The 22461-nt window shown below is 34.6% G+C and overlaps 1 protein-coding gene across 1 annotated transcript in view; it reads left to right on the plus strand.

Annotated features, from left to right (window-relative positions):
• The first annotated feature begins 8781 nt into the window (after positions 1–8781).
• LOC149541288 (uncharacterized) overlaps positions 8782–22461 on the plus strand; it is a 45177-nt gene continuing 31497 nt past the window's right edge. Inside the window, exons 1-3 of the mRNA XM_089796584.1 lie at positions 8782–9013; positions 9099–9135; positions 9212–9313. Of these exons, the coding sequence (XP_089652710.1) occupies positions 8871–9013; positions 9099–9135; positions 9212–9313 (282 nt within the window). The 5' untranslated portion in view covers positions 8782–8870. The remainder of the gene's footprint in view (positions 9014–9098; positions 9136–9211; positions 9314–22461) is intronic.

The following is a 22461-nucleotide window of genomic DNA, read 5'->3' on the forward strand; positions in this document are numbered from 1 at the left end:
GACTGTATACCAAATAGTATCTTCTGGCGTGGTACTGGTAGTGGTGGTGTAGAAATGTTGAATTCATTTGATGTGGCCAAAGCATCCATTATTTCTTTTTGTTTATTGTCACATTTATCTGGATCAATAGGAATAGGTGTGCCAAATATCTCATTCTATGTGGTTATAATTTGAAGATCACCGATGACTATCCACCTACAGATGTGTTACAACCAAACCAACCTAAACAATCACAACAATGCATACTTAAAGGCAAACACAGCTATACATAATCATAAGTTGTTCACCACTCACATAAGTGGTGAACATCCTTAATCAAAGAACTATATATGTACACTATTGGAAGGACGAAAACTATTAACATGAGAACCAATCTAGCCTCCAGGAAAACCTAAGCCTGTGAAGGGGCTTTGGAAAAGGCTCAACAATTTCATTGAAGATCAACTTCTACGCTTACCCTCTAGACATGACGTAACAAAGGGATTACTTCCTAAGGAGGGGTGACTGATTTTGGTGGCAACTCAACTGAGTTTTTAAAAATATTTTCTCCAAAGTACATCAACATAATCAAAATCAACCAATGTTGTCCCATGCCCCATCTTACACCCTATTTTTCTTGGAGATCATACAGTCAAAGGTTTTAGCCCTTCTGTCGATCTTCTAGGTGGAATTAACATCATCGTACCTTGTGCCAAGACAACATGGAGGTAGATTTTTAAGCAACGTGTGAAGTACCTGGAAAAAGCATATATGCTATGGAGCTTTTACAAGGGGGAGTCATACACCAAATTAATGCATTTCTTGAAAGAATTCTAAAAATATTCCTTCACCTTTTTGCCTATATTAAATGTATTATGTCAACATCCTCTCTCTGTTCAACTAAACATCCTTCAAAAGCCATTCTTGATGGAATCCTTATACGGATGATACATACCAAAGCATGTAACAGGTGGGAAATATAACAAATGATTGTGTTCTTCTCTCAAGCTTGATGTACAAAAGGTTATTTTGGCCCTATACACATTATAAATATATCTCTACATATATGGCTATCTTCACAAGACTACACACATCCATTTTCAAATAATTGTCATGTGTTCCATGATACACAATTTTATCATACTAACTAAACATTTTCCTAATAACTACGCTTCTTCGGTCAAGGACCCACTTACCATCCTCCATCAAACAATCCTAAATTCATAAAAATAACACATGTATACAAAAATATTGTATTGACACTGATGTTAAAAGACAACCCAACTTCTCACAAAATTGAAAAATAAAGATAACAAAATTCGCATCTCGGCAAAACAGAACAACATGGCCTTCACCCGGGTCAATAAATTTATCATAGAAGTTATGGTTATAATGGAAATATCTTACCTTTTTCAAATTTTCATTTGCTTTCTCCTTCTCTATGCAAAGTAGATTTCCTTTCAAAGAATAGAAACACTTGGTTTTAAATATCATCTAGGTCGACTTGCAAAATAGAGAGGTGTGATTTGTCATTCCTCTACATTGTTGTCATAATTGGGCAACGACTAAATGGTAAACTAAAACGTAAGGGAGATGCAAACGATGATTCCAAAAAAAATATGATAAATTGTTTATGAAATTAGTAATATAGATACCTAAATGAATTTCATGGAGGCAAAAGCTTAAATTAAAGGATTGTGGAGAAATAGTTTATGCATGTAGGCCATAACAAGGAAACCACCTGCATGCATTGTACTTGGTTCCTACACATTCACATTGGAGGGGGAGGTGGATGGTAGTTGGTAAAAGATTGTGCTCCACCATTATTTTTACAATTTTAAGATATATTCTATGGATGAACGAGTCTATCATTAATATATTGTAAGTTCACACAGTAGAAAAGAAAAATGAAAGAACTCGAAAAAATTATAAAAGAATATTTTAATTTTTAACTACAACCTCATACTTTGATTAAAAGGAATTGGAAATGAATTCGCTTAAATATAAATAGAGAGTCATAAACTTTAATTTACTAAGGTTTGGGAATTTTCACTGTGGGAGAATAAATTGCAATATCAGGCCACAATATTATTTTTAATAACAATTGGTCTCATATCAATGTTACAAATTTTTGTGCAAGAGATAATGTAGATGAGATTTTAATGCTGAACAATTCAAATTTGTCCATCTCTGGTGTGGAAAGCTTTATGACAACTCGTTGATTTATTATTTTTTGCTACTAAAGTAGAAATAACCAATGATGGAAAAAGTATCTCATATATTGGTGTTCACTGAATAATTATAAGTAACATTTCAAATTAGTATATTTCTGGCCAACATCTGACAGTTTTGAGATGTAAGATAATTTTTTAGGCCATTGTGTGCCATAATAAACAAGTGCCACTTAGTGGCTAAGTACTTGCATCTTCAATTATTACACCAAGAGGCGTAATCTACAGTGGTAGAATGGGGGGAAGTGAAATGGTGTGACCGTGTTAATGTTTAACTTTTTTAATTTGAAAATTTAAGGCCGACTAATATTGTATTAAATGAATGGGTAAAATTAATGATATAAATATAGAATATACAATTAACAATTTACACATTTCAATATTTAAATTTATAAAGAAGCTAGAGTGGAGCGACAATACAAATAAGTAAAAATACAAAGAAGGTGAGTTTATACAATCATTTTAAATTAGAAAATATGATATTTGAATTTCTATCTTAGATCTTAAAAGTTGGGCCATTGTTAAAAGTTGATATCATATATTTACCTTTTGTAAATATTCTCTTATATTGATGTGCATTAATTAATTTATTTTTTGTAAATTTAATATATCTATTCCAATATGTCCAATATGCAAAGTTAATAATTGATGGTATTGTTTAATCGTGTTACTATTCAAAACTAAAATTTAATAAGCTACTCAAATGTTTCATAATTTCTTCTTAATTCATTGGTAGTTTTAGATGTTTTATAAATCTTGAAATGAAATTATTTAATATTAATATGAGATGCTCACAAGTTCATTCTTGAAATAAGATAATTACAAGTCAAATATTTTTATGAAAACAATTTAAAGAAATTTTCTTTGTTAGTTTAGATATGTAATAAGGATGATAAGCTTACCAATATAATTAGGTTTAGATTTAGTTAAAAGTTAAATTTGATTAGTTGAATTAAATAAATGGGTGTTAATATATTTTTTAAATAGTGGAGATGGATAAGAGTTTATTTGGAAATTGGGAAGTTGATATTTTTAATGATGTGATGTTATGATTAAAATGATTTTAAATTTGAAATTGGATAAAAGATTAAATATTGATATTCAACATGCATTCAATATTTACATATATTCAACTTTTAAAATAACTTTTAGGTTTACCTTAGATATCTTTTTCCAAATCTAAATCTAACGCAGATATCTTTTCATTTGATGCTTTATATTTTCGTTGATAATTAAACAATAGAATATACAACAAAATACTTAATATTTAATTTAAATAAATATATAGTACAATGTATTTATAATTAAAAATATTTTGATGATATTAAATTTATTAAATATTTAAAATAACATATAGTTTAATATATTTTATGTTTTATTTTTTTGTTAAAGATTACTAATTTAAATCCTATTACTTTTAAAATTATCACATTCACATTTTTTAAAATGCCTCATCCAAGACTAAATTTTGAGAATGAAGAGAAACGAAGACAATATCAAAGAGAATATGCTCGAAATTATATGAAACAACGACGTGAACAAAGGAATAATGTTCAAAGAGAGGAAGCTACAAGTCCTAGAAATGAAGAGAGACAAATACAACGTAGAATATGCATGAATTATATGAGACAATGATGTGAACAAATGACTAGTGCAGAAAGAGAAGAAGAAAGAAATCATTGAAACCAACTTGATAAAGAAAGACGTGTCAAGTGTAGGGAAACTATGATAGTGGAAGAGATTGAAGAAGAAATGCGATGGTATGTAGATGAGATGAGAGGACATCATACACAAACATCTTAGGATAATCAAAATATAGTGAGAAGACAAACAAAAAGAGCTATGAACCTATAAGAGTTGAATGAAAGAGAAATACAACAAATACAACTATGTAAATGTGAATCTAAGCTAGGACAAGCTCAATCTCACGAAAATGGTGGGTTTAGTCCTAATGGGATGAATTCTATGACAATAGATCGTGTTTTACTAACACCAACTGATAGAGTAGAAGATCTTATGAATGTTGATTCAGCCAATTATAATTTACAAGAGAAGTTGAAATCTCAAATAAGAAGAGAAAGATAATTGAAAAGAACACAAAATAGAATTGACGAGGGGACAATCAATACTACTGAAAATTAATGGGATTGAATTGAGCACTTTACAAATAATGTTTTGAAATGGACTAGATAAACTTGCTATGCTGAGTATTTACTACATTTGTCAAGAAATTTATCTTGCAACGAAGGTTGTATGGGTCCCTGAAGGCTATATTTGTCATCAATGTCGACGAGAAAAGAATGAACATCAATTTTCAACATTAAACAACATGGATCCCAGTTCACAACCATTACAACTTTCTAATCTGACATAAATAGAAGAAATGTTGATAGCACGTATTAACCCCATGATTCAAGTTACACATGCAACTAGAGGTCAATTTAAATATAAAGGGCATGCCATAAGTTTTCCACAAGAAGTAAGAGAAATAGCCAAAATCTTACCACATCAAATAAAAGATTTACCTATTATCAATTTTCGCAAGAAGGATCAACGTGGAACGAGTTATAAGTTTACAGTCAATAAAGAGATGGTATACAGAGCACTTCAAATTAAAATAAAACATGATAATTTTCATAGGGGTGTTCAAATTGATGAAAATGCACTTAGTGAGCTTACATCAATTTCAAATGATAACATCTTTGATCAGCTAAATTCAGTTCATATGGAATTTAATTCAGATGCAAATGAATAAGCATTTGTAGGTCCAATAATGGATATGGATCAAGGAAATATTATCAATCATACTACATCAATGACCTCTAAACCACCAAATGCACAAAGATAGATGAGACTAATTCATGCATGTATAAATAACCCAAATGTAGATCCATGTCATGAGGGGAGGTCATAATGATGAAACAAATGTTGAATTATTACTTGCTAAGGATGCAAGGGTCATGTTAACATCTAATTCATGTATTGAAGTGGAACTTGTCAATGGAGCTTTGGGATACATTCAAAATATCATATGTACAAACCTGGAAATGCCCCACTAGATCCACCAACATATGTTATGGTTGAATTTGACAATTACTTTGGAATTCTATTTGAAGGCGAAGTTCCAAAATTAATTCCCATTTCTCCAATACAAAGAGGTCACACATGTCAATTGCTCTTACGTTTGGCTTGGGCATTAACTATCCATAAATTATAGGAATTAACACTTTCCAAGGCAATAATTGACATTGGACCAAGAGAAAGGACAAGACTAACATTTGTTGCTATATCATAAGTTAAGTCTTTGGATGGACTTTGAATTTCACCACCATTTTCTTATGATCATTATGAAAAGATGAAGATAGGTAAGCAACTTGTCAAAAGGAAAGTAGAGGAGGAAAGACTCAAATCTTTGGAAAGAGATTAATTGTACGCAATGTATATACTATATTTCAATATCTATAAAACATATGACAATGATGCAAGAGCATCCTAGGCTTGCTTGCAATCCTGCATGTTTGGAGGAATTTTTGGTTAAATGTCATGGAGCTTGGCAAAAATTTGTGTTCAACATACATTGGGAGCTCGATATGGTCTGGTAGCTCGGCATGGTTTGGCAGCTCGACATGGTCTATGGAGCTTGGTAATGCTTGGAATTTATTGTGCTAGACTTTCTTTTATTGACACTCGGCTTGGTCTTGGTTTCTGTTGGTGACGAGTTGTCTGTGAGCTGACTTTTGGCATTTAATTTATGTATGGGTATTTAATTTGTGTTGTGGCTGACTTGTGGCTCAACCTATATGTAATGTAAGAAATTTAATTTCGTTTGTAATGAGCTGGGCTAACTTGTGGCTTAGTTGGGCGTAAGTAAGGGGTTTTGTGGAGCCTTTAGGTAGGGGGTGATAATTCCAGCTTGGAGAAGGGGATGAAGTGTAGATGCAAATTTTGAAGAGCTAGGGTTGTGGCTTAGGAACTAGAAGATTGCTTGGTGGACTTGAGGGTACAAGTGTGGATTTTCTTGGTGTTCTTATCCAGTTGTGTATCCGGACTAGCTAGGATTGGATTTGTAAGTTGGATCTGGTGGGATCTTGCATAATTGATTTTGTAATTGCTGTTTGTAGTTGGCCTTAAATCAGAGGGCCTTACAGTCGGGCATATTGCATGTAATTAGTTATATATATAAATAAAGAGTTCTGATTTGGTATCAGATCTTGCATTATTGTGGTTTTGTTGTTGAGTTTCCGCTGTGTAGTTATTTGCTAGGGGTTTGGACATCTCCTTTGGGGATTCTCCTGCCTTGCACTGTGTTAGACAAGCATCATGCTTTAAAATGTATATTTCAGATTAAAAATCTAATAGATTTATGTTTTACACATTGCTCTGCGGATGCTACTAGCTTAGATATCTTTATACACCTATCTAAAACATGTCGAGAGATATCAACCTCAAGGTGCCTATCTACTCTTAATAAATATTTATTGAAATAGGCACCTCGAGATTGATATCTCTCAGGGTGTTTTAAATAGATGTATAAAGATATCTAAGCTAGTGGTAGAAACTAAAGTACAAAATAAATTAGAGTAGAAGTAATAAATTATTATACTATTTCTAATTATTATAAAATTAATAACTTTGTTATAATCTTATTTTTAATTAAATGTATTTAAAGTAATAAATAAATTACATACATACATACATACATAGATACATACATACATACATATATATTAATGGTAACAATAAATCATTTTAATTTAATTATAAATATTTGGACATTTACAACTTATAATTAATTTAAAGGCTTATATTATTTTTATTTGTATTATTCTTAAATCTTCATTTTATTTTGTTAATACATTTTTATTATATATGATTAATATCTTATTATGTTTAACCATGAAAATGAAATGAATTTTTTTTTTTTACATTTTAAAATTTAAATGGGGGAAAAGTAGAATGACACACTACAAAATTGCCGAGAATAATGTCAAATGTAAAAAAAATAGTTATGTTGCGCAAATTTCATAAATAAGAGGTAATCACATTAGTAATAAATATTTTTTATAACTTTAAAACTTAAAATGTTTGCATTTATACTATAAAAGTGTAATCACATTAGTAATAAATATTTTTTATAACTTTAAAATTTATACATTTATAGTATAAAAGTATATAATTTTTTTGATAGGCAATCAGGTGAAGCCTTGATTATTTATCATTTATTTATTTATTATTTGTGAAGATCAATTATTATTATGGGTTAAGCTTGAGTAGTTTTGAACCCAGGATCGTTATGTTGTAGGCTCTTGCCTTATAAAATTATAGAATTTATTATAAAGTAAGAAAAATAAATTTTTTATAATTGGATGATACAAAAAATAATAATCACTAGTCAACAACAAAGAAACAAAATGTATTACAATAGTATTTAGCCTTTGGTAAGTACTAATTAGCCTTGACAGGTACTAAAAAGCCTTCGATGATTTAATTTTGAGGGATTCTATCTAATTTGGTTAGAATAGTTTTAAACAACAATGATTCAATTTTAAAGGATTCTATCTAATTTTGATAGAATATTTTTAGGTTTAAAAAACATTTTTGAGAATCTCTTCCATTGCAACAAGAACCTATATTTACTTCACAAGTACTTTAAAATTGATTTTTTTATAAAACTCTCTCCATTAATATTTAATAATAATATTAAATCTTTGTCAATATTATATAAAAAACTTTAATTTTATAAAACATACATTTTTTTTTAATGAGGGAATTATACTTCTCCTTCATTGTCAAAAGGCTTTGTTCTATATTTAGCCTACTTTCAATCAATATTCAGTATCTTCTAATTAATTTTATTTCATACTTAGCTTCCTTTTAATCAAGATTCAAATGTCTCTTAATTATTCTTACTTCGCTTCCTTTCAATCAAGATTGAAGTGTTTCTTAATTATTATTTTTCCTATCAAAAGATTCTATATTAACATTCTAACTATTCAATAAAAGTTGATACATAATTAAATTTCTTAGAATTCTTAAAATTTAGCAAAGCAAAATAGAATTCTATCCATCTCCACTCAAAATTTATATATGAAATAAAATGAAAAATGATCACTTAAAAACTCAAAGTTGTAATATTATATTTTAATTTTACTAGTCCTCTCTAATTGACTTATGTTTTCACCTCATTTTCAACAATTTTTTTGAGTGCATTTTAAAAATATTAAGTTATATTTGTAATGTTTTGTAATTTATTATTTTATGTTTTATTTTGTAAATACTATTTATTTATTTTTGTTTCTTATTGACCGGTGATATTTACCACTATAATGTATCCATTTTAAAGATATTTAAATTAAAATTGAAGACTTTTTTATAGAACTTGACTTGAATATTTATACAATTTAACATACAACTATATTGACATGTCTATATATTATAAACCATAATAAAATTACAAAATCAACCTTTTATTTCCTTATAAAATATTTATTAAAAATATCTATCTAAACTTTATATTTTATATACATTAATTATGTAAACAGTTTTTTTTTCTTTTTTTCCCTCCCTTTAAACTAAGCGGAGAATGAATGGCGGGAAACCCTTGCGAAGTGAAAACACTGAGCGGGAAGAATTAGCAGGGAGACGGAGAGGGAGAGGAGAATGGGAATGCGCAACAAGGCAAGAAGATCGGAAAGATCGCTCGTGTGCGCCGTTCAGGCACTCGTGGGAAGCCACATCTTAGTCGAATTGCGGAATGATACTTGTGTCAGAGGCTTGCTCGACGACTGCGATGACGCCATCAAGTAATTCACCCTTCTTCCTCCCCCCTCTCTCTCGCTTTATCACCTCTCTTTCCCACAACATTTCTTGCTTTTCTTCTCATTGCAGCGTTATAATAAAGGATTCCGTGGTTGAGGATGTCCAGGTATTACTATCCCTTTCTTTATTTTAAATCTTAGTTTTAAATTAATATAATTTGATTAGCCATGCTGTGTTTGCAGGGCGTAGAGAAAAAACTCCCACTGATATTCATAAGAGGTAGCCATATACGCTTCGTTCACATTCCCCTCAGCATAAACATTTCTCAAGCCGTGGAGGACAGGGTATATTATCCTTCAACCATTTTATTCCCTACAATGTTAATGTAATACAAAATGTTGAACTGTTTGCTGCTCACTTTTAGTACTACCTGGAAAGGAACTATCCAATAACTACTGACTAATCCCTTAAGTTTAATATTAGTAAAATTTGACTGTTACCTTGTAACAGTCTATTTGGTGCCAAACAATTAGATTAGCTGGAACTACTGAACTGTATTAGCTCCATTCCATCTTCCTGAAGAATTCAGACTAAGTAGTTGTAGCATACTGCTTGAGAATATGATAGAATGCAAAGATCATATCTCCTAACCCGCTAACAATTTCTATTCACGTGTAAATGTGAACGAAGTATAATACAAATGTGACTGTTGGGATATTATAAAATCAGATCAAGAGCTCACAAAAAACAGATATAATTAAGGACTTTCCAAAATATCTTAACGTTAGATCAATCATCTAATCATCTTCTCATACTTCTTCTTATCTTAAATGAATTGAAAGGAAATACGAAGCGATTTCTTATTCATTTTAACAGCGAGAGTGTTGTGAAGTTTTGAGGTCTAACTAAAATTTAGCTGCATTCTACTATAACAACAGTACTTAATAAATAGGCCAAATATAGAAAAGGAGGAGAAATGGAATAGAAACAAACACTGAAGTGAGAGACAATGATATACTCTGTGAAAATCTACAAATGGAAAGTCCAACCTCTAAATCATCAGAACCTTTGCATTATTAACAATTATAGGTTATAGTACAGCATCAAGCTTCGAGCTTTATAGGAGATCGACACTTCGAACCTAGAGGAGTTGGATGATATAATCTTGTATAAGACTGGACATCACGTCTAAGCCAAGGAGGCCTAGAAAGCCATGGTCTCAAAACAATGAGGCTAAGACTAGTCAAGGTTGTACACATACAATATATATTGTAACATGCTAAATTATAACAAAAGAAATTTTAAACATTTTCTCTCATTCATTTAAAATAAGAATTTCATTATTCTATCATATGTATGGTAAAGAAACTGTTTCTCTTTCACTCATAAACTAATATTTTCCATAACTGAGTCACCTACCTAAGTGGAAATAAACCATCTATAAAGGAATTTGCCTTCACATGAACAAGAATATAAGTAAAGTCTATAGTTGATTCATATGAATCGAAATATAGCTGAGTAACATAATTAACTAATTTCATTTAGGTGATAGCATAGAGGGAGAAGAGAGGAACTGTGCTTTGATTCATTTTGCCTAAGATACCGGTGTGTGCATGTTTTACCTAGATGCTGGTGCGGATGCACAAGGATGCGCGGGGGAGGTGGGCAGGATGCGTGGAGTCTGCTTGCGGGTTCTCGCAGGATGCTTGGGAAACATCCATGTGAATCTACGGAGCATCCGCAATTTTTAGGCACCAAGTCACTTAAGTGACACCATATAACATGTGTTTTTTTTGTTTTTTAATTATATTTTGTATCCTTTTTACCCCAAAACCCTAAAACGGCCCTAATATAGGCCATTCATTGCTCATTCCTCTCATCTTGTTTACAGCTGGGGTCTCTTCTCATTTGGTTCAAATGAACTTGCAAATCATCTTGTTTGAGAATGTGGATTTTTTTGAGAATCCTTATGATCACTGAATTTAATTTGTGAATCTTGAGCCTCGACTCGTGATTGATCAACATTGAACCACGAACTATGTTTTGATTTTGTAATTCGAATTGCATCGGAATCTTGAACCCGAGTAATTTACTAATTAGACATTACTGTTATTTCAATTTGAATATGCTAATTGCCATGGAATGATTTATTTTTGTATATTTCTTGCATTTCTTTGCATACATTATATATATATATATATATATATATATATATATATATATATATATATATATATATATATCAGCACCCCAAAAAATCCATGCATCCGCACATCAGCACCCCGCACCCGACCAGCATTGGTATCTTCGCATTTTGGTAGATTTGAATTTTTAATGTCGTCCTAAGTGATGGAGAGCATCATCAGAGGTTTTACCCTCCACCCATTGACCGTTGGTATCACACACAACTTCCTTTCAGAAGTGGCCTGGCCCTACACAAGAGGTGTAGAAACTGGGCTTGATCTAATTGCCACTTGAGTCACTAGATTTGAAAAACTACATCAATCTTAGTCGGTAACACCCTCTAGACTCCACACCTACAAGTATGACCTTCTTGACTAGATGTGCACTCCTGGTTCATGTGACTGATGGTTGCATGCTTATTGCACAGCACTGTACTTCATTCATAAAATACAATTCTGTACTTTGTGTTGCCATATTCACTACTCTGTACAATCCATCTCAGAATTCCTGTCCATTTCAGGCAATAATAGTCTTACGACCTTATGGAACGGTGACCTTACTAGCAACTGTTAGCATATATGGTTCTTAACGGTCAACAAACCAAGGAAAGTCCCTTCCCAATAGACCTTAGCTGTTATCTTTTTTAGTTATGATTGATTATAATTCTTTCATTCTGTTTTGCTCCCTAGGATATGAAAACGGAAACCTCTTGAAAAAAGTTGAAGGTCTAGTTTCACCCTGTTGCTGTTATGTTTCAAATTCTTGTTTTTATAAACTTTATTATCAGGGTTTTATCCAATAATCCATGTAAGATGATGCATCATTCATATTGATGATATGCTGTCATATTTGTATATTGATCTGTTTTGATCCATTGAAGGATCATTCATGAATATTTACAGTATTATAGAATTTTCAAGTTTATCACTACAGATAGGTGTAATCCCACTTTCCTAAGATACAAATATTCCAATTAGATTAACCTTCATATGCAGATAATATTGAAAATTCAGAGTCTACAGATGTCTGTCATAATCTTTGCTATACAGATTAAGTAAATGCTTTACTCAGCATAGGAGGCAACTTTCGTGCAAGAATAGTTTAGGCTTTATGATCAAAGACTAGGGACTCATTCCTACCATGCATTACTAAAGATTTTTTGTTGACTGCAGTGCAAAATGATAACTGAAATACAGGTTCACAGCTGATATGCAAATTCATAACTGATATAAAAATTCATGTCCAATGTACAGATTTATAACTGATGTACAGACTCATAACTGATATGCAGATTCATAATGATATTCATGACATTGATTTTCATCTTCCTTTCTGAGATATAATGCACAACTACTAATGCAGATTTGTATTTGATCTGCAAGTCAATGCACAACTACTAATGCAGATTTGTATTTGATCTGCAAGTCAATGACTCAGAATTCTTATATTCTTGTGTGGATTCTTAGTGCTATTGCCGACTTTGAATTGATTGGCAGATAAAGACTCCAATATTCTCATTCTTATATACAATACATAGAATGATAATGACAACAAAAAGGCATGACATTGAATTCGATCCTCTTCATTCTTTTATTCAAATCATGAAATTCTATGCAAACTCTATAAGTAGACATGAACTTTTTTGCACTGGTTCAAGGAATAACATTAATAAGCAATAACACAGAAGGAATCTGCTTGCCTGTAAATAGCCAACTGTAATATCCTACCCGGATATTCTCTCTAATTTTTCCTCCAATAAATTTCAGAATCTTAAACAAGAACTTATACAATGACCTTCGAGTAACCAGTAAATAATCAACAACATTAATCAGTAAATAACCAACAAAAACTCTAGAATTCGTTATTGCATTATAAACCAACGATACAATAACAATCCAATCGTATAAATAGTGACAACAGTCAGATTGGATAATCAGAAATGAACCTAAATACAACTATGAACTCCGTTGCGAATTCACCATAGATGATGAATCGGGGCTACATACAATCCACCAAGAAGAACCAGAGGATTTGCCTCCTCAGATCTTGAATAGAAGCTGAAGCTTCCTTGTGTTCTCCAAAGAGAAACAAAAAAATCAATCTCAAATCCAAGCATGTCCACATGAGCTCCTCATCCATCTTTTAAAGGTCCAACATGTAACTCTTTAGCTTCCTTTCTCTCCTTCATCTCTTTCCTTCTTTGTCACCCCTTTTAAATCCCTCTATAATATTAAATTGACCCATTTTATAAATTTGGTTTAAGATCTTACCAGACAAATTTAATATTTTATGAATTTAACTTTGGAATTCCTAATGCCCTGAAAAGGGGACATTATAAGTCCTCCCTCCTCGAGATTGCTTGACCTCAAGCAATAATGAGTCCACAAACTAATACCGGGGTCCCCTACCAATCTCAAGGAAGTTGCTCTACCAAACCGCCAAACCATTCTGATACAAATAACATGCCTTGAATTGTGAAGTTGCTCATCAATTCTCCAAAACAATGCATCAGTCATACTAATATCAAGATCGTGGATAACTCCATGTGCATAATCTATTGAATCAACAGGTCATGTGCTACGATCATATGTGAGAAAATCCTCAATCGAATCGAGAACCTCACTCTGGTTGAGATTAAAAGCACTGCTAGAGTTAAATAGAGATGGAATCTCAACATCATGCTAACCAGCTCCTTTAAATAGTACTGACCATCTGACTGATCCCTCTGGGTCCCACAAACAAAAAGGTCATCCACCTTCCCAACTGTCTCGAATATCCTGTCACTCCATCCTAGAAAAAAGTAGAATGCCCAAAATAAACTGCTCTGACATGTATGTTGAGATTGTAACTGTAATGAAGAAGCAAGCAGGATATGGTTTCCTCCTTCATTAAGGTAAGTGTAACAACCCAAGAACTATCATCATGCACAACATCTGTGACGGTAGAGTAACTGTAGGCACTAGATAAATGAGGAGATGAATTAATCAATGCATACCCATCAACAATATCCTCTCTCCCTCTATGCTCCTTGGCCATATTCTTAGCCAAGTTACTATCCAAGGCTGATTTGTAATCAGCATTATGCCCCTCTGTGAAATATAATAAATCAGTCACCTTCTGGCTGCAATCAGTATCAATTTGTGACTCTTAATCAATATCAAAAGTTGTTCCATCATCAAACTCAAATAGTGGACTCTCCCATACCAAATCAGCATCCATCTCAAAAAGTGGATTACAATGCTTAATTCAATCAACAGTACACTGGCTGCAAGTGTTATCATCATAAGAATAAATATCCCAATGAATTCCCTCCATCGTTGCTACACAAAAAACTGATCGAAAAGATGCTTCATCAATCCTATAGTCATCATCCAATGGACATGAAGTCATAATGCATGGAGACTCCACCAAATTTCAAGGTGGCTGATCCATAATTGTGTAGCTTTCAGCCATGTGGTTCGTCATAATACCATTAGCTTCATCCTTGTAAAGCTACCCATATGACTGATTTTTGTCTTTCTTTTCATCCCCCTCTATAGGTTGGACAAATCTTCTTCAACCTTGCACCTTGTTAAGAATGATTTCAATTTTTGCTCACACTGTTTGATGATATTGGTAACCAAGTTACAAGCACCAAAAGAAGTAACATGTATTTGTTTTAGATCAGTCAATATGATAGATAATATGTGTTGTGAATCATTTTCACTGTCTTCAATAATCAAGGACATTATGGACTGTATAAGGGATAAAACATTTCTCTTTTGGTTCCTTTTAATGGTAATTGAAAACTGATGGAACATATCAAGAATTAAGCTTCACAACCAAAATCTAACATAATCACACAAGCTCTATGTCTTGCAACTGATTCTAAAATTTGAATTACCTTACCATATAATGGATTATAAATATCACTCAATCCTTGAAAGCTATCTACAATTGGGATACTTCTTTCATCATTTCCCTATTATATGGATCACGTGGCGCTGTTATCCTCATAACACAAACAATGCATTGAGTCATTGCTAGTCTCACCTCCCTATTAGAATGTCTCGACAACATTGGCTTAAGCAAAGGAGTCATAACAAGAAGGATGATCACTTGTTCACTCTTAGAACCTAACTGTTCTATTGTGGACAAACAGTTCTCAATTGCTTCCAAATTGCAAAGTAATCCATACTTTGTTTGAGGTAGATATGCAAGTTTTTTTTCCATACTATGGAGTTTTTCTCGAAGGATCTTTTCCTTGCCCTTAACAATAAATTTTGGTAGTTGTCTAAACATAGCTATGGAGTTTTGATGCACACTTAAGTACTTGTAAAATAAGTCTTGAAAAACTTGTGTCCAGAGATATATGTTAAGTGCAGGACTATAAGAACACCCCTATTGTAATGAATCTCTTAGAACTTTTCCAGTTGTTTAATTTGCTAGTGAAATGTCCCCACTTTAGCAGTCGACCAAGTGTGTGTGCGTTAGCCTAGTTTTACATGGTCCCAAGGGCTAACAAAGGGTTTAAAGGGATCTTAGAGTGTTCTGGCCTAGTTATATCCAGTTTGGGTCAAAATGAAGTTGGTATACTTATTATTTTTAGTAAGTGAGTAGGACACAGGGGAGGCTAGTTTTGGTGATTGAATTTGATACTACTCGGTGAGAGCTTTCTGACGAGCTATCACTTGTGCTATTCAGAGTCCGATAGCTAATATATTTTAATGCCTGAAGTATTATTAAAATAACTTTTAAATTTAGTTGTAAAATATTAAAGTTTTACTTTAATATTAAATTTTATGGGAATGTGTGCAAATCAAAAAGGGGGGCCTAAGGGAGACATAAGTGATTATTTTAATACGTTTTATATTGCACATCTTTTATCTTACATTGTTCAATGTGAGTTGAATTGACTCTTGGAGAAAGAATAAAAGGGAGCGTTAGTGGCTTCATTTGGGAGGTTGAATATGAGAAGAAAATTGATGTGTGAGTTGCAGATCCATTCTTGGCATTAGAGGACGTCTATGATCCGTTCTTGGCATTTGTGACATTTTAGACGTCATTCCCTTGGGGTTTAGCCTTTGGAATTCATTGCTATTAGCTTCATTAACAGGCAGACTGGGTGCATTTCCAGCTACAGGTGGATTGGGTGTTTGTTCATATCATTCTCGATTCTTGTCTGATGTTTATGCCATTTTGAAGGGATGATTTTATGAGGTTCATTGATTGAAGGCAGATTTTATTGTAGCAGCACTGTAGCGAAGCACTATTCACGTTACTGTAGCATGATACTATTCATGTCACTGTAGCACGACACTATTCATGTTATTGTAGCAGCAAGATGGGAAGTCATTACTGGAACATTGTGTTATAGTGCTGGAGTAATTAGTGAGTTGAAAAGTCTGCTATGTATCTGATTTTATTAGTTTGAAAATCAATATTATTTCAGCAGTAGTTCAATCTTCAATTTGCATATTATTATAAATTCCTTCTTGTTCATGTTATGTGGTTTGAAATCTATGCAAAGACATTAAAACAAACAAACATTTTATTTTCGGAGCCATAAAGAGGGTTTAACATTTAATGGAGAAATTAAGAGTTGGATGCAAATTATTTGACTAAATTCCTATCAGCAATTGGTTCAGTTTTTGGGCATTTCTAGGGTGCCCATTATAGTGTTATTAGAGCTTGAAGTCCTGCCATTCTCTAGAGGCCTTACAGGGAATTTGGAACAGCCAGATAGAGGGAAAAGTGTTTGACGAAATGTCAAAATAGTAAAGTCAAAAATAAAACAGGTTAAGAATGTATGTTTGAGCATGCGACAGAGCCATTTACTTTTGCCATACTAGAAGAAGACAACAAAGATTTGGACGCACAGAGCGAGCAATCTAGTTCATCTGTGCAAGTGGACATAGAATCCAGTTATACAGACACAGAGGAGATATTTTTTGAACAAGACAACGGTATGGGTGATTGAGATGACAAGAATACAGGATTAGGCGGAAGCAGGAATACTGGTCCAGATCAGGAGTAGGTAATGTTCAGACGGTTATTGGGTACGTTAGAGGAGCAACATATGCAATTGGAGCAAACTAGGAGAATGGATATGATGTTGCAGCTTATGGCTAGACAGATGGGCATCAATATTAATCTAGGTGATGCAAACAATGCTAATGGAGGCTGAGGCAACAAGAATGGTCCTGAGAGTAACATTAATGGTAATAATAATGGACATGGCAACAATGGGAATGAGGTTGATAACTTTAGACAGGTTGCACGCCAACTCAGACAACGAGCTCGAGACCTCTTCTACCCACCTTTCCACCCAAAGATCCGGTTCAACTAGTAAACGAACCGTAGATTACCATGTTACAGGATCAGTTCAGGAGGGATTGGGAGGCTAGTGGACCAAAGTTTCAGGCGTATATTTCCCTTAGAGATTATATGGACATGAGGATGAGACACATGCCTAGAGCAGGATGGAGGAATCAAAACTTTGAGTTGAGAAAGATGATTGCACAAGCTTGGTTGCAAAAGGTAGATACATATTTCCAACTGAATCTTATGCCTGAGGAGAAGGCTATCAAGTATGCGGATATTCATTTGGATGGTCCAATGCATGAGTGGTGGCACCATGGCATGGTAACCTTGGGGCATAATTAGATCACATCTTATGAGGAGTTCACTAAGAGACTCATAGAGAGATTTGATACCAAAGACCCTAAGTTACAGTTTAAAGAGTTGGCACAGCTCAAGTAGTGGGGATCAATTTAGACATACATTAGTAAATTTCGAAGGTTAGCTGTGTTGGTTACAAATATTTCAAAGAGGAGATCAGTAGTGCTATTTATGGATGCATTCTCAGATCCCTTAAGGGTTTGGGTCAAAGGGCATGACCCGGCTACATCACAGGAGGCCACCAAGAAGGCTCGTGACTTAGCATTTTCTTTTAAGAGCAGATTTTGGCCTAGGGATTCACATACGAAGAAGGATAAGGATAAGGACAAAAAACCTTTTTGCCAAGATGCACAGCCAAAAGGGGATAATAGAAGTTGGATAATGACACCCTGAATGAGTTGAGGAGGAAGAAGTTGTGTTTTCATTATAGAGAGCCTTGGGACTTATCTCATAAGTGCCCTCTTAAGACTAAGGCAAATCAAATGGAGTATTTTTCAGTGGAGGAGTCACAGTCAGAGGGGGAGGATCAACACTCTGATTTGAATGAGAGTAGCACTCTAGAGGAGAATATCATTCCTAAGGATGATAGGTCATTGGCACGATTGTAGGGGCTCAAAAGGCAATCACATTTAGGGTCAGGGGTACTATCTAGGGGCAAAAAGTGATCTCTCTCGTTGACATCGGGGGGCTACACATAACTTTATAGATGCACGATTGGTAGCCACGAGAGGTTTATAGATTGAGGAACATGCTGGGTTTAGAGTGATGGTAGCTAATGGTGACAAATTATCATGCACTCTGAAGATATCTAATCTTCACATTAGGTTTGGAGATGGCTATGAGTTGGAGGATGAGTTCTATGTAGTAGACATGGGAGACTATGATGTCATCCTCGACATGACATGGATGGCCTCGCTAATTGAGTTCATACTCAACCTAGCAAAATTGGAGATGAGATTTCAGCATGAGGGAAGAACTGTTGTATGTAGAGACTTTCGGATGGGAGTTGTAGACTAGTCTCCCTAAGGAGAATGCGAAGACTTTTTTGGTATAACGACATAGAGTGGGCAACAAAATGTTTCATTATGCCAACTCCATAGGAGCCATAGGTAAAGAGTCATCCACCAGATATCCAAGGGATACTTGACAAGCATGCCAAAGTATTTGGCGATATCCCACATGGGGTTCCTCTTGACAGGGGAATGGAGCATGTTATTGAGTTCGAGGAGGGAGCCAAACCAGTCATGATTACCCCCTCTCGTCATTCTAAGAAATACAAGGATGAGATAGAGAAGGCAATTAAGGAGCTACTGAAGATGGGGCATATCAGGTCTAGCAAAAGTCCTTTTGCTTCACTAGTATTTCTAGTGAAAAAGGATGGGACGATGCGCATGTGCATTGATTACAACGCACTGAATAAGAAAACAATAAAAAACAAGTATTCCATTCCTAGGATTGATGAGTAGCATGGTGCACGCTTCACCAAAATTGATTTATGATTTGGATACCACCAAATCAGGATGAGAGTAGAGGACATCGAGAAGACAACCTTTCGATGTCACTATGGCCACTTCGAGTTTTATGGTTATGCCATTTGGGCTAACCAATGCACTTGCCACATTTTAGAGTTGTATAAACCAGGTGTTCAAGGGGCAATTGAGGAGATTCGTCTTGGTCTTTTTTGGTGACATCTTAGTCTTCAGTAAGACCTAGGAGGAGCACTTTCAACATCTGGAGTAGGTGTTATCTATTCTGGATAGAGACTCATTGTATGCCAAGGAATCAAAATGCAAGTTTGGCATAACCAAGCTCCTTTACCTTGAACATATCATTGGTGACGATGGTGTTCGGGTTGATCCTGAAAAGATTAGAGCTATTGTGGATTGGCCTACTCCCACAAATCTCACACAACTTAAGGGGTTCTTTGGTTTATGTGGTTTTTACAGGAGGTTCGTTACGAGATTGTCACAGATTGTTGCACCTTTGACAAATCTTACCAAGAAAGGAGCCTTTACATGGACATAAGTAGCATAGAGATGTTTTGACCACTTCAAATAGGTGATATTATCTTGTCCGGTTCTAGCTCTATTTGATTTCACGAAGCCATTTGAGCTTCAATGTGATGTTTCAGGAGATGGGATAGGAGCAGTATTGATACAAGAGAGACACCCCATTGCATTCGAGAGTAGGAAGCTCCGAGGAGTTGAGAGGAGTTATTCTATCTACGACAGGGAAATGTTGGCCATAATGCATGCATTGGTCACATTCTGATCATATTTAGTAGGTGGGCGTTTTGTGATCAAAACTGATCACAATAGTATTAAATACTTCATGAGCCAACGTGATCTTAATGACTAGCAACAGAAATGGGTTAATAAATTGCAGGCTTATGACTTTGATATAGAGTTTGTCAAAGGTAAGAAAAATGTGGTGTGTGATGCTTTATCTTGGAGACCTCACTTATATGCTTTGGTAGAGGTTCTAGGAGATTGGAGAGATCGAATTGCAGTGGACTAGGCAGGAGATGATTGGGCTTCTGGGATAGTGGCGGGCACCATTTAGGATGATAGGTATGCATTGTTGGATGGGTTGATCAGATTTGAGGACAGGGTTTATTTGATCCCTACATCACAGTTAGAGAGGAGGTTTTGAGGGCATTTCATGATGCACCTACAAGTGGGCATCCACGAGTTTTGAAGACCTATAGGCAAATTTGAGAGCAGTTCTCATGGAGAGGGCTTAAGGACTATTTTCAGAGGTATGTCAAGGAGTGTGCAGTTTGTCAGTAGAATAAGGGAGAGCACACGTTTCCTACAGTTTTACTATAGCCCTTGTCCATTTCGGATAGGAAATGGGAAAGTATTTCTATAAACTTCATCACTGGTTTACCACGAGTGCACGGAAGAGATTGTATTTATGTGGTGGTAGACAGATTGGCAAAGTTTGCTCACTTCTTTGCTATTCCTTCTACTTATACAACAACTTAGGTGGCAGATTTATTCTTTAGAGAGGTTTTCAAGTTGCATGGGATACCGAGATTTATTGTTAGTGACAGGGATAGCAAGTTCATGAGCGCCTTTCGTCAGGAGTTGTTCAGGCTGTGTGGTACAAATCTTACACCTAGTACAAATTACCATCCTTAGACAGATGGGCAGACGAAGATAGTAAATAAATGAGTGGAAGGCTATTTGCGGAACTATGTGACTGTGCAACAGAGAGCGTGGGTCTAGTGGTTATACATGGGGGAGTATTGTTACAATATCACATATCACATGACCATCAGGATGACTCCATTTATGGCATTGTATGGATATGAAGCACCTAGCTTCATGGATTTAGTTTTGGGGAATAGTCGAGTGCCCAAAGCCAAAGACCTATTGCAGGATAGTTAGGATATCCTAAGGGTGCTTAAGGAGAACAATCAACTGGCTCAAAATCAATAGAAGTCGTATGCTGATCAACATAGGGTAGAGCATAGTTTCGAGGTAGGGGATATGGTGTATTTGAGGTTACAGCCATATAGGCAGTCATCGCTCAAGAGGAGCGGAGCGAAGAAGCTGAAGCCTAGAGTTTATGGTCCCTACAGGGTGATTTGCAAAGTGGGTGAAGTCGCCTACGAGCTTGAGCTTTCAGAGGGCAGTTGAGTGCAAAATGTATTTCATGTGTCGAGGCTTAAGAAAGCCATTGGTTAGGGTGTAGTTCCTTCTATAGATTTACCCCCTTTGGATGAGGAGGGGAAGCTCGTGTTGGTACTTGAGGCGATTTTGGACACTCGAGAGAGGAAACTTAGAACTAGGATAGTGAAAGGGTATTTGGTCAAATGGAAAGACCTGCCGAAGGAGGATGCTAAATGAGAGAGTGAGTAGGTTATTTAGCAGGCTGGACTGAGATTGCTTGAGGACAAGCAATTTCAAGGGGGGCGGACTGTAATGACCCCACTTTAGTAGCCGACCAAGTGAGTGTACGTTAGCCTAGTTCTACATGGTCCCGAGGGCTAACAAAGGGTTTAAAGGGATCTTAGAGTGTTTTGGCCTAGTCATCTCCAGTTTGGGCCAAAATTGAGTTGATTTACTTAGTCTTAGGTATACTTACTATTTTTAGTAAGTTAGCAGGACATAGGGGAGGCTAGTTTTGGTGAATGAATTTGATACTACTTGGCGAAAGCTTTCTGATGAGCTATTACTCGTGCTATTTAGAGTTCGATAGCTAATATATTTTAATGCTTGGAGTATTATTAAAGTAACATTTAATTTAGTTGTGAAATAATAAAGTGTTACTTTAATATTAAATTTTATGGGAATGTGTGCAAATCAAAAAGAAGCGCCTAAGGGAGACATAAGTGATTATTTTAATATGTTTTATATTGCACATCTTTTATCGCACATTACTCATGTGAGTTGAATTGACTCTTGAAGAAAGAATAAAAGGGAGCATTAGTGGCTTCATTTGGGAGGTTGAATGTGAGAAGAAAATTGATGTGTGAGTTGAGATTTGTTCTTGGCATTAGAGGATGTTAATGATCCGGTCTTGGCATTTGTGACATTCTAGACGTCATTCCCTTGAGGTTTGGCCTTTGCAATTCATTGCTATCAGCTTCATTAACAGGCAGATTGGGTGCATTTCCAGCAACGGGCGGATTTGGTGTTTG

The sequence above is a fragment of the Cupressus sempervirens genome, chromosome 8, assembly GCF_028749045.1.
Source record: "Cupressus sempervirens isolate cs-2001-9-10 chromosome 8, ASM2874904v1, whole genome shotgun sequence".
NCBI lineage: Eukaryota > Viridiplantae > Streptophyta > Pinopsida > Cupressales > Cupressaceae > Cupressus > Cupressus sempervirens.